We start from the raw sequence: 11592 nt of genomic DNA on the forward strand, positions 1-11592 counted from the left end.
TAAATATGATTACATATATTTTAACAATTTCATAGGTAATGTAAAACAAGGTGAACGGGACTCTTTCAGGAATATTTATATTGACATTTCTGTTTTCATCCAGCTCTCCTTCTTCTCGGAGATTTGCGGTTAATACACCTTTAAACATAAATGAGGCAAAAGTCACAGCTTTGGTTGCTATTATTACTATGGTTCAAGTTACTTTGTAGTGATCCCAGTGGTGTAGCAAGGGGGTTGCCTGATCGGCACCCTCAGTGGGCACCCTGAAATCCTAAAGCATGATTAGCCATTTGCCTTTTCAGAGGTGGGACTTATTTTGGAATCAATTATATGGGTAATTTATATATTATATTAATATTAATATATTATTAATTATATATTGTCACTGTTGGGTTACCTTTTAAAGTTTAAAAATGATACACAAGAATATCATTTTTTTTTTATTATCTTATATATAGACTCTAAATGTGATTAGCAGAGATAACCCTACTAGGTTTGTTGTAAGCCCCTAATGTTTACCTCTACAAGAGTTATCTTATTATCACTGATGTCCTATATTTAGGTAAATACGGTAATGTTATGGTCTAATAATGTATATCACATGTTAAACTAGAAATTAAATCTGGCGTAACATAGACATTAGATTTGCAAGGTAACAATACTTTAAAGCTGCAAGCGGTGATGAACGGGCCCTTGTACCTTTGTGCAGGTTTGAGCTTGCTGCAGCTGCAGGATGTGCAGCTGAATGTGTCCGAGCTGCAGCCATGACAGTGCAACAGATACCTAGATGAGTTCAGGCAGATACTGTCAGCATACATGTTTTATTTAAAGCACAGAGAACAGTGAAGCTGTGGCTTTTACCAGTAGGTGGGTCTGACTTGAGTTCAGATTGTGAATTTGATCTTCAGTTTGTCTTTGGACTACTGTGAGAAGCTCTTTGAGGTTTATGAGAAGAAAGTATCTGTGATTTCTTTTGTCTGATCAAAGTTCCATCCATTATCTTAACCGCTTATCCCATTAGGGGTCCAGGGGGTGCTGGAGCCTATACCAGCTGGCTTTGGGTGGAAGGCAGGGTACACCCTTGACAGGTCACCAACCCATCACAGTTGTTTTCTTTATTAAGGTATATGACTCCAGAAAGATGGAAAAAAGTTTTTGCAAGCACAATCTTTGGAATCTTATTTTTTACTAGTGAAACTATTTCAGAAAAAAAAAACTCTGAACAAGCAATCTTTAGCTAGAAAACCTTTGGTCTTTCAAAATGCATTACAGAGGAGAAACATGAAGATACATTTAAGGAATAAACCACAAAGTAAGTCATTTTTTCTACCTGCCTTTTTAGATTTAAAGCAATCAGAAAATTATATGGAATAATATAGATACAAAACAGTTTTTAAAAACTGCTCTTCATTCACAAACAAGAGAGAAGAAGATATAGGTCAGACTTTAAGAAATGGATCATTATTACTTTTTCTCACTTGACTTTTAAAGCTTCTTGTAACACACACAAACAACTATATTCTAGATATATTGTATCATAAGAACACCATCTTTGTCAAAGTCAGGAGAATGGTCTTGTTAATATTTGACTTGGGTTGTTATGATTTGAGCTTCCCAGCCCTGTTGAGAAATAAGAACGCTTGCGCCGAACTTCCGAGACTGGATATAATGAAAGCTATAGTGATCATATCCACAGGTTCCCCATGGTTGATGAACAAACTTAATGTAAGGAATGGGGCCATATTGACAATTAGCATAGCAAGAGCAAGGCAGATGATCTTCATGGCTCTCATCTTCTGCTTGCTCCCTCCTTTTTTCTCGCAAGCCTTCTTGTCCCCTGGGCCAAACCTTTTCAGGATCCTGAGGATGGACAGACTGCAGAAGAGTTCAATGGAGAGGGCGGGGGCCAGAAGAAAACTTAAACCTGTGGTAACCAGATCTGTATCCATGGGCATGAAGCGACTGGAAAGTCCAAATACTATAAATCAGCAGAAACAAAACAGTGTAATTGTGAGGAAGCTTCATAAATCATGAGATATTAAATATATATTTGAAATAAGTACACATTTTCTCTTAGCTTACACAAAACCAACAGCCAGACAGCTGCAAGGCAGGCCCCCCTGTACCTTATTTTTTTGTACCTGAAGAAGAAGAAGAAGAAGAATATAACGCTTTTATTTTTTGACAGATCAGAGGCACCATTTCGAATTTAAAGCCACCCAGAGCGTGATATAAAGGGCCGAATCTCTGTGTACACATGGCAGCTAAACAAATTGATGTTCTGAGGTTTGGCTGTCAAAATGTGAAACCATTCTCGGCCCTCTCAGCTGATTATTCAGATACTTGACCACTAGGGGGATGTATATCACATGGCAAAAGATACTGAGGACTTCAACAACAAAAAAAATCCTAGGTAAAGTTTGGATTCGATATTTTAGCTCTGATTTGTTTGAGGTATTTCTGGATTTAATCTTGACAATGAGTGCAAAATGAGTTTGATTGCATAATATAACTGTATCTTTGTGGATACACCAAAATACTTGGTTACGAATTATTTCAATAACTGTAAAAATAACAGAGTCCCTGCCTCCTTTTAGAATGCAGGAGTGAAAATTATTCATATCTTGGTTATAGAATGATGAAGACTGATGAAGAACAATTAACGGAGATAGAAAATAAATGTAGCTTATTAAGGTTGATTTCTTTAGATGACAACTATCTCCTTTTTCAAATGATTAACAGATTTCTTTGACATCCTCTAGGTACTTTATATATTCATATCCTCTCTTTGAGGGTTTGGTTACCTGATGAAGAGCAAAGGATGGACAACTGCCATGTAGCGATCCACACAGATGTGGCACTGAAACAGAGCTCTTCCTGCTGCAGATCCTCCATGATAAAAGTCTATCAGAGGGACAAGAAATCTATACTTGAATAAAATGCATGGCAGCGACAGAAAAAAACACAAAGAAAATCCTAATTCCAGGGACACCAGGTGGAGAGTTAAAAATTCAGATTCGAAGAGGTTCTTGTTTCCGGAGGCAATCAGCCACACCGACCAGCAGTTAACAGGGATGCTGATGATGTGGTCTGCTGAGCCTATGATGCCGTACAGGTAGGAAGCAGGGGAAAGGTTTGCGGAGGAATTGTTGGCCATTTGTCCTTCTGTTTTTTAAATAGTTGTTACCTGAAATAGTTAAGAGAAAGATGTCATAGTTGGATTATTATTGTTAATTTAGCCATTTGTTCCTTTTTTTTAATTGAATTTCACAGGTTATTTCACTTATTTCATTAAAAGGAGATTATAAGTCTGCACACCTGCGCTCCTATAAGCATTTAAATGCTGATTAGAGCAGCTCTTGGTGTGCCGACTAATCTACTTTTTACTACTTCAGGTTCTGGATGTGGGTGCCACCTCTACCCTTGCTTATTTCACTTATTTCACAACAAAAATATAACACTGATTGTATGAAAATATGTGGTATTAAGCTACTGTATTACAGTTTTTCTCAGTCGCTTTGGTACATTTCTCGAATCATCCTCAACATTTGCAAACAGTAAGTGCATTTCTCAAAACATATTGTACAAATAGCAAAACACCATGGATTATCTGCAAAAGCCAATATCTTGCTCAAAATCCTTAGTTCATCTCTCAAAAGTAAATATCTGTGTCAATGAACATGTCAGTGCCATCAGAGTGACAAGTCTTTGTGTCATTGTGTACGGATAAGACAGTCAAATTGCTTAGTCATGTTGTCAATATAACAGTGTACTCTGGAGGGACATTCTGATATAAAGTTTTGATGACAGTTATTGTAAATTGTAAGTTACACCTTAGTGTATGTGGCAGATTGATTGCAAGAGACTGGACAAGATTCACATTTAGGTATAAGTAAATGATATATATATATATATATATATATATATATATATATATATATAAGTCAAGATGCACCTTGGAGCAATTTAACAATTCAGGACAAATTTTTAAAAAAGTCTGATTGAAATGTACAGAAATATGACTGACACATTCTGACAACATGTTCTACCATTTTGCATGTGAAGACTTATGTGATGAACTAATGCCTCAATGTTGTGGAGGGTGAGACTATTCAACAGAGACCCATTATAATACATTTTGATCAACATGACAGAAGCAGTTGATAATGTAGGAAACAGCAGAGAATTGTACATAATCATTTGCATGGATGTACCAAAGCATTTGCAACTTGTTCAAAAAAAACGAGAAACTGCTTTTCTGATGTGCACAAGTGACGCAATAATGTGAAAATTGAACAAATAGTTTTGAGAATTTCAATTCTGATCTGAGAAATGTACCAAAGCGACTGAGAAAAACTGTAATTCACTCGTATAAAAATAAATAAATGTCCAAAAAGTCTCATATTCGGAGCAGTTTGGAGGACTGGCTGAAGCTGAAATTTGACGATCTCTTTGTCAATATGTTATTACAGCTATTTTTTTAGCATCAATTAACAAAAATCTGTTACCGTTAATGGATGTGTTTTCTTTTTTTACTTATAAAAAAGTCATCCTCTCTAAATTACCACACACAACTACTGGAGGAGTCTCCATTGTCCACAATAAAAAAATGTACAAATGAAAAATTTAATTAACCAATGAAATCATTTCATTTTCAAGTTTTATAGCTAAAATTATGAAAAGAGGACGGAGTCATACCAACCTGCCGTGGTCACGGTGTCTCTCTTGTGTACAGCTGCTTGCACCTGGTTCTGTTTTTAGACACATCAGTAATTAATCCATGATGCTTTGCATGCACACTTTATTTGACTACTTGTCTTGACCTAACCTTAAAAGTTCCTCTTGTCTAAAACAAATGATGTAACAGATCTTTAATCACTTATAATTGTTTGCCCTGTCAAGTTGTAAATTGAACTCGGACATATTTATGAAAGAGGCGAGGGGAAAGTTCACATTTGTGGTCTTTTATTTTGTCAGTGGTTCTGTCAGTATAAAGTTTAACGAGTGTTCATAACAACTATGACTGGGTCAGTGATGTGGTACTCAAGTTCAGTCATAACATTAATTTTCATAGATAGATAGATAGATAGATAGATAGATAGATAGATAGATAGATAGATAAGTAAATAAATAAACAAATAAACAAATAAGTAAATAAATAGATGGTGCAGTCGGTAGCGCTGTTGCCTCACAGCTAGAAGGTTGCTGGTTTGAATCCCTGGCCGGGCAGGTGCCTTTCTGTGTGGAGTTTGCATGTTCTCCCCGTACATGGGTGGGTTCTCTCCGGCTTTATCTCACAGTCCAAAAACATGCTCACCACGTTGATTGATCACTCTAAATTGCCCGTAGGTGTGAGTATGGGTGTGAATGGTTGTCTGTCTCTCTGTGTTAGCCCTGTGATAGGCTGGCGACCTGTCCAAGGTGTACCCTGCCTTCCGCCCAAAGCCAGCCGGGATAGGCTCCAGCCCCCCTTGACCCCTAACGGGATAAGTGGTCAAGATAATGGAAGATAGATAGATAGACCTTTGCTGTCCTTTAACGTGAAGATGTGTTGCCACAGTCTGTCTATAAGCATACATACATAGAAAACATACAGACTGTTTTTGGATTAATACAGTTTGAAGTTTTGTACGTCATATTATTCTCAGGTAAAACTACATAAAGTCATTCCAGAAATATAACCAGGCAGAAGCAGATCCTCTACATATTTTTGCACTCTAAACTAAAGGAATTCTCCACTTTTGGTTATACTGGGTGCACTAGAAAACTCCCAAAATCTATAAAGTGCACAGCACCACCTCCCGTCCTATATGGCTTTATTTGAAACCAATGGTCTTGTTTATGAAAAGGTCTAATATTTAAGATGCACTGTCTCTAAAGTAGTCTCTATTAGCCCTAAATAGCACCACACTAGGTTTGGGGTGATTTATTTTGGTGATTGTATGTGGGTTAGTTTGTTCTTTTATTGTCTTTGCCTTGTTATATTTGTCTTCTGTGGTTGTAATGTATGTCCAAATATCTCAATGGATCCTGTCAGAGCTGCAGGTGAAATATTATGTCCAAGAATGTCATGTCTTGGTTTATGTGAAATCAAGGCACAAAAAACCCCCAGAGAAACATCAACAGTGAAATTGGAAGAGCGCAATACATTATATGATCACAACATACGGATACTAAAATAATTTTGTTGCACTGAGGAAACAATTACCATGATTTAACTTATGAAACAAGTCTATTAACATTTGAATACAGATACTTGTGTTGCTGTGCAGATGTACAGTTGAGGTCAAAATTATTAGCCCCCCTTGTGAAATCAGATAAAACCCTTGATTTCTCCATGAAAATTACCATTAAAAACAAGTGTTTATAGTTTATGTGTTTCCAAAATAACAAAGACAAATGTTCACTATGTTTGATTTGGATATTTTATTGTTGCAATGAATTAAAACAAGAAAAGGTAAAAATGGCATGTCCAAAATTATTAGCCCCCTGGCCCTAAGTAGTCAATAGTGAGCCCGTTCTGAGCCACACCGGTCAACAACCTCTTCAAATAGTTCTTTACAAGGTTGGCACATGTCTCTGGAGGGATTTTGGCCAATGCAAATTGTTCCAGCTGGTCCAAAATACATGGTTTCTGAGCATGGACATTCACTTTGAGCACCCACCACAGATTCTCAACAGGATTGAGGTCTGGGCTCTGTACGGGCCACTCCAGGACCTTGGTTTTGGTGTCCTTTAAGAACTGTTTGACCAATTTTGACGTAAGCTTTGGATCATTGTCTTGTTGGAAGACCCAGTGCCGACCAAAGCCTAGACTAAGAGCAGAGTTCTTCACATTATCCCTCAAAATGTCAACATAACTTTCTTTTTTCATGATGCCATGCACCCAAACAAGGCTCCCTGTGCCTGAGGCTGCAAAACAGCCCGACAGTATGATGCTCCCTCCACCATGTTTAATTCTGAGGACCGTGTTCTAAGGGTTGAAGGACTCTCCCTTTCTTGGCCAAACATGAACAACATCCATATTCCCAAAAAGTTCCATCAGATCAAAGGATGGACTTCCAAAACTCATCTTTACCTTTCAAATGTTCACGGGCAAACCTCAGTTTGGCTCTGATGTGCTGCTCTTTGAGTAAAGGGGTTCTTCTGGGAAGATGGTCCTGAAGCCCACTATGATGAAGATCCCTCACGACTGTGCTCCTTCAAACATCAACTCCAATGGAGGTCAGGTCAGCAACAATCATCTTGGCAGATATCTGGGGCTTCTTGCTGACATCTTTGACTACTTTCCTCCCCAAAGTTCTTGAAATATTGTGTTTTCTACCACGCCTAGGTTTGTTTCTAACAGAGTTTGTCTCCTTGTATTTTACAATGATGCAACATACAGCTATTCTAGACACTGTAAAACGCCTGGAAATGACAGTATAGCCTTCCCCCTTATTATGAGCCTCAATTATCTTCTTTCTGAGCTCAAGACTGATTTCCATTGTCTTTGGCATGGTTAGTATTAGTGGTCTCTCTCAATAACTTGTTCAAGTGCCCTGTTTGGAGTCCCTTAAGTAAATCTCAATGCTGTTTGAATGCTCAGGTGTTGTTAGGAAGCCAATTGACCGACAAGTGTTGTCAGGAAACAAAATGACTGCTCAGCAGTGTTTTAAAATCAAAAATTCACAGGGGGGCTAATAATTTTGACCACCCCATTTTTCACTATATTTTATATAAATTTATCCTAAAAATGTATTTTACATTCCAAAATGTACCAAAGCTACTAGAGAACTGTTGGAGGACCTCTCTGAATGCCTGGTCCTCGCGTGTTCGTTTGATGAAGAAAAATAGGAGGAGGTATTGAAGTTTCAAAAATCAGCTTTATTCTAAACACCAGTAGAAATTGCAAAGTGTACAGAGCTCTGGGTCTGACTATCGTGTCCCTGATCAACAACAGTGCTGTTCAGTTCGCGAAGTCTGAACTGACTACTTTTTCCCTGACCCAGTATTTATTAACACATAGGATGAATTTGAATTGTGCATAATTTGAGGGCGTTGCCTCCCCCTCATTGGCCCGAGGCGCGTCCACGTCCTCCTCGTTCTGACTCCCATCATACTCCTCAAGGCCTGAGAAGTTGTCCTGAAACGTGAAAGTTAGCGCACACACATTCCTGTCTACCCTCAAGGATAACGTTCTCTCATCATTCACCAATGCACATCAGCTACGTGTGGTCTGCCACCTGCCCCCCTTAATTTCTGGGATACTGAACCTATGTCTGCTGATGCATGGAATTCTCCCAAGGCCCTGGTTCCTGTTTTTGGCTACATTACGTCTTACTTTTGATATGTCGTTGTGACTACGACCTTCAGGTCCTTCTTGTTGTTATGGTTTTCCGCTATCCAGACATGCAGTCATGGCGTTCTTTGGTTCTCAGTACTTTTCCACTCTCTCAGATGTTCAGGGTGACCGAGGCCTCAATACTGTACAGGTCTCAGTTCTCCGTGGCGCCAAGCTGCATGGTTTCAGTACACGCTATATTTGTATCTAAACACTCGTGATGATTAGTATATTTGGCTATATGAGTAAAATTAATATGATATAATATGATTAAGTAAATGAATGTGATTGAGTAAATAGTGACAATTGTGAGTATGTAAGAGTGAGGTGTGGAGTCCCATATCCACAGAACACTGGTGAATGTTTGCTTATATCAAGTTTTATCAATGATTCAAACATTGGGCAGAATTTAAGGAAAATGTTCCAGAATTCCTGGGGGGCTAATAATTTTGTCCTCAAGTGTAGACATGGATAATGGACCCTTTAATATGAATGTTTGTTTGTTTGTTTGTATGTGTGTGTGTGTGTGTGTGTGTGTGTGTTTTAAAGGGACCCTTTCAACTTGCACATTGATTTTGGATGTAATTGTCCTAAAAACAGAATGTATGGACCGTGGATGTAGTGTCTGTGTTATCACCTATTTAGTATCTGGAGATCTTTTGAAGCTTATGGCGGGCCATAGACATGGACATTGGACTGAACCTTATTTTTGATCAATCTATAAACAGGCAAAGAGTTGGAGTGCCTTAAGCCTCTGGCAAACACCTACAATGCACCTTCCTGACAGTTCCACCCCTAATGTTGCAAATGTATGTATAACTTTTCCCTTTATGTTATTGTAACAGATGCATTGTAGAACAATCACCCCTGTAGAGTGTGTACAAAATAAAGAGAGGAGCTATGTACCCCAAACAGCATTTTATGCCAGGCTGTAAACCCATTCATTTGGCCATAAAATGGGTTCTCAACATCCAAATAAAGATTTCTTTGTTTTTGCAGCCAACCTCTAGTGGACACTTGAGGAACTGCAGTGTTTAACGTGTCTGCAGCCCAATTTGCACAATCATATTACATTCGCAGTCATATAAGCATGCAGGAGTAGAAGTCTACAGAGTTTCTTAATGCCTCTTTGCAAAGTTCACGATTTTCAAGTGTGTGTTGTCTTGTTAATTTGTACTCACTGCTCTGTTTAAAGGCTTTATGCCCAAGCCTGTGGTGTTTTTCAGGGGAGTTTCATTACCAATTTTTCACGTTGGAAAAATGTTTCTAATTTTCGCGTGTAAATGAGACCAAAGAATCTTCTTTTCTCTGGTGTAAAAACACCCTCAGTCTTTCTCAAGGGCACCAGAGTCAAAACACTTTTGAACTTTATGGTGTGTGCACTGAGAAGTTTTGAACACATACAGCTGTTTGAAAAAAAAAAGTTTTAAAGCATCTTTAAAATGTGTCATGCAAGAACTGTTTTGTGCCGTCTTTGGAATTATGTTGCTTCCATTCTTCTTCCATTTTATTTCAACCTATGGCATTCCATCCAAAAGGATGACACATTTAACACTCTGGGTTTGTACACTTTATTTCTTTGTTTTGTATGAAAAATGTATAAAGTAAGTACAAATATAGTAAAATTGCACAGGATAAAGATAGACAAAACAAAGTCTAAAGGCTCATAAAAGTAACTCACCCACCACTGAAAATAAAAACTGCTTACAACAAATGTAGATATAGTTTTAGAAAAGAATTCAGTTTCCATATAAATAGTCAAAATAACATTGTTTCTAATTTTCCATAGCATTCAGTAACTGACATACCTCTTTCTACAGATCATACTTTACAGTTGTCTGGACCTCCGTATGCTACAGAAAGTTTCCATCGTTCATTTAAGGCAAGGTAATTTATTCAATCTTTTCAGGTAGAGCAGAGGGTGAATGAGGCCAGTCAACATTTCGATCACTGTTATGAAACACACAGTAATGAAACATTGTCTCTGGTCAAAAAGGCTGAACTTTGGAGCAGTTACCAAAAAAGAAACATAGGAGGTCATAATTAGCATGTTGAATAAAGTGATGTTAAAAGCTTTTCTCTTCATGTTGTTCCCTACATTTCTCTCCTTCTGCCTCTCACTGTCCCCTGGTGCTGGCTGTCTTAGAGCCCTGAGCACAGACACAAAGCAGAAAAGTAGCAGAGAAAAGAGAAAAAAGTAAAAGGCTATCAGGCTGGGGAACATAAGCGATTGTGGGTCAGAAACAGTTAGTGAGTGAAAACCAATAGAAAGAATCCAGAGCACACTGAAAAAGGCGACCCTGTAACGGAGAGGTTTACACCTGAGGAAAAACACTGGATGAAGCACTGCCAGGTAGCGCTCCAAAGAGATCATGGTCTGAAAGAACGCCCGGAAGATATTTGAGAAAACTTGAAAAAACAAATCAGCTTTCACTAACATATCTGTTACTGAGGACAGAAGAGTTAATACACAAGCCACAGAGTTGAGAAGTTCATTCACAGCTAAGTTTAAAGTGCAAAACTCGGTGGCCATGGTCCCTGATGCTCCGGACACGATCAGCCACACGACGAAGCTGTTGATGGGGAAGCTGATGAGAAGGTTGAGGTAGCAGGCGGGATATCTGGCTGGGTAGGTCAGAGAGTTCAAACAAGAGGAAGTGTGATTACTGAAGGTGTTGTTCATTGTGACGTTCGGTTGAAAGTTTATGTGGTCTCTGTGGAACAAAATTCAGAAGGACACATCATAAACCAGCAACAAAATTTGATTGGAATAGTTTGTAAAGTGGTTTAGGCTGGAAGAAGTATGGAGCCCCTAAAGTGACACAAAGAAAAAAAAAGTTGTTCTTCAAAAATGTATGCAAGATCATGATTTTTCTTTTGTTCCCTATCTAGAAACTTTTGCAAGACCTTCAGAATTTTCTATGATCATAAGAACTCTTACAAGCTCCTACAATACTTTAACGAGATCCTGAAAAACAAAGCAGACGAAAAAAAAGCGTGAGGTAATTTTTGCAACCATTATTGAAATGTCTCGAGATTTTAGAAAGGTTTTTTGGGTTGCAAACATTTCTTGAGGTCTTCCATTATTTTTTGGGATATCTTACAAAAAGATTCTTGTTCTTCTTTGTTATTTTTTATTTTACAAAAGTTTCTAAAGGAACTGAAAAATGTTCTCTATATTTTACAAAAGTTACTTTAGCTTTTGAAAAGCTGTCTTGGCATCGTATAGAAGTTTCTCTGGATTTTTCAAAAGCCTTTTGAGATCTTGC

The 11592-nt window shown here is 38.0% G+C and overlaps 1 protein-coding gene across 1 annotated transcript; it reads right to left on the reverse strand.

The window, feature by feature from the left end:
• Positions 1 to 1383: 1383 nt before the first annotated feature.
• Positions 1384 to 4763, reverse strand: LOC117816479 (G-protein coupled receptor 35-like). The gene is made up of 4 exons (XM_034688765.1): positions 4703 to 4763; positions 2805 to 3187; positions 2083 to 2141; positions 1384 to 1978 (listed from the first exon to the last, which is right to left on the reverse strand). Exons 2-4 carry the CDS (start codon positions 3155 to 3157, stop codon positions 1599 to 1601), a joined length of 792 nt encoding a protein of 263 aa, XP_034544656.1. The 5' UTR covers positions 3158 to 3187; positions 4703 to 4763; the 3' UTR covers positions 1384 to 1598.
• Between the last annotated feature and the right edge of the window lie 6829 nt (positions 4764 to 11592).

This window comes from Notolabrus celidotus, chromosome 7, assembly GCF_009762535.1.
Source record: "Notolabrus celidotus isolate fNotCel1 chromosome 7, fNotCel1.pri, whole genome shotgun sequence".
Lineage (NCBI taxonomy): Eukaryota > Metazoa > Chordata > Actinopteri > Labriformes > Labridae > Notolabrus > Notolabrus celidotus.

What these genes read in the sequence shown, in the direction of transcription:
- LOC117816479 (XM_034688765.1), bottom strand. Translation starts at nt 3,157, where the DNA reads ATGGCCAACAATTCCTCCGCAAACCTTTCCCCTGCTTCCTACCTGTAC. An exon ending in CATCCTTTGCTCTTCATCAG is followed by an intron (nt 2,142 to 2,804) that starts GTAACCAAACCC and finishes CTTCTTCTTCAG; the next exon opens with GTACAAAAAAATAAGGTACA. An exon ending in TGTCTGGCTGTTGGTTTTGT is followed by an intron (nt 1,979 to 2,082) that starts GTAAGCTAAGAG and finishes GCTGATTTATAG; the next exon opens with TATTTGGACTTTCCAGTCGC.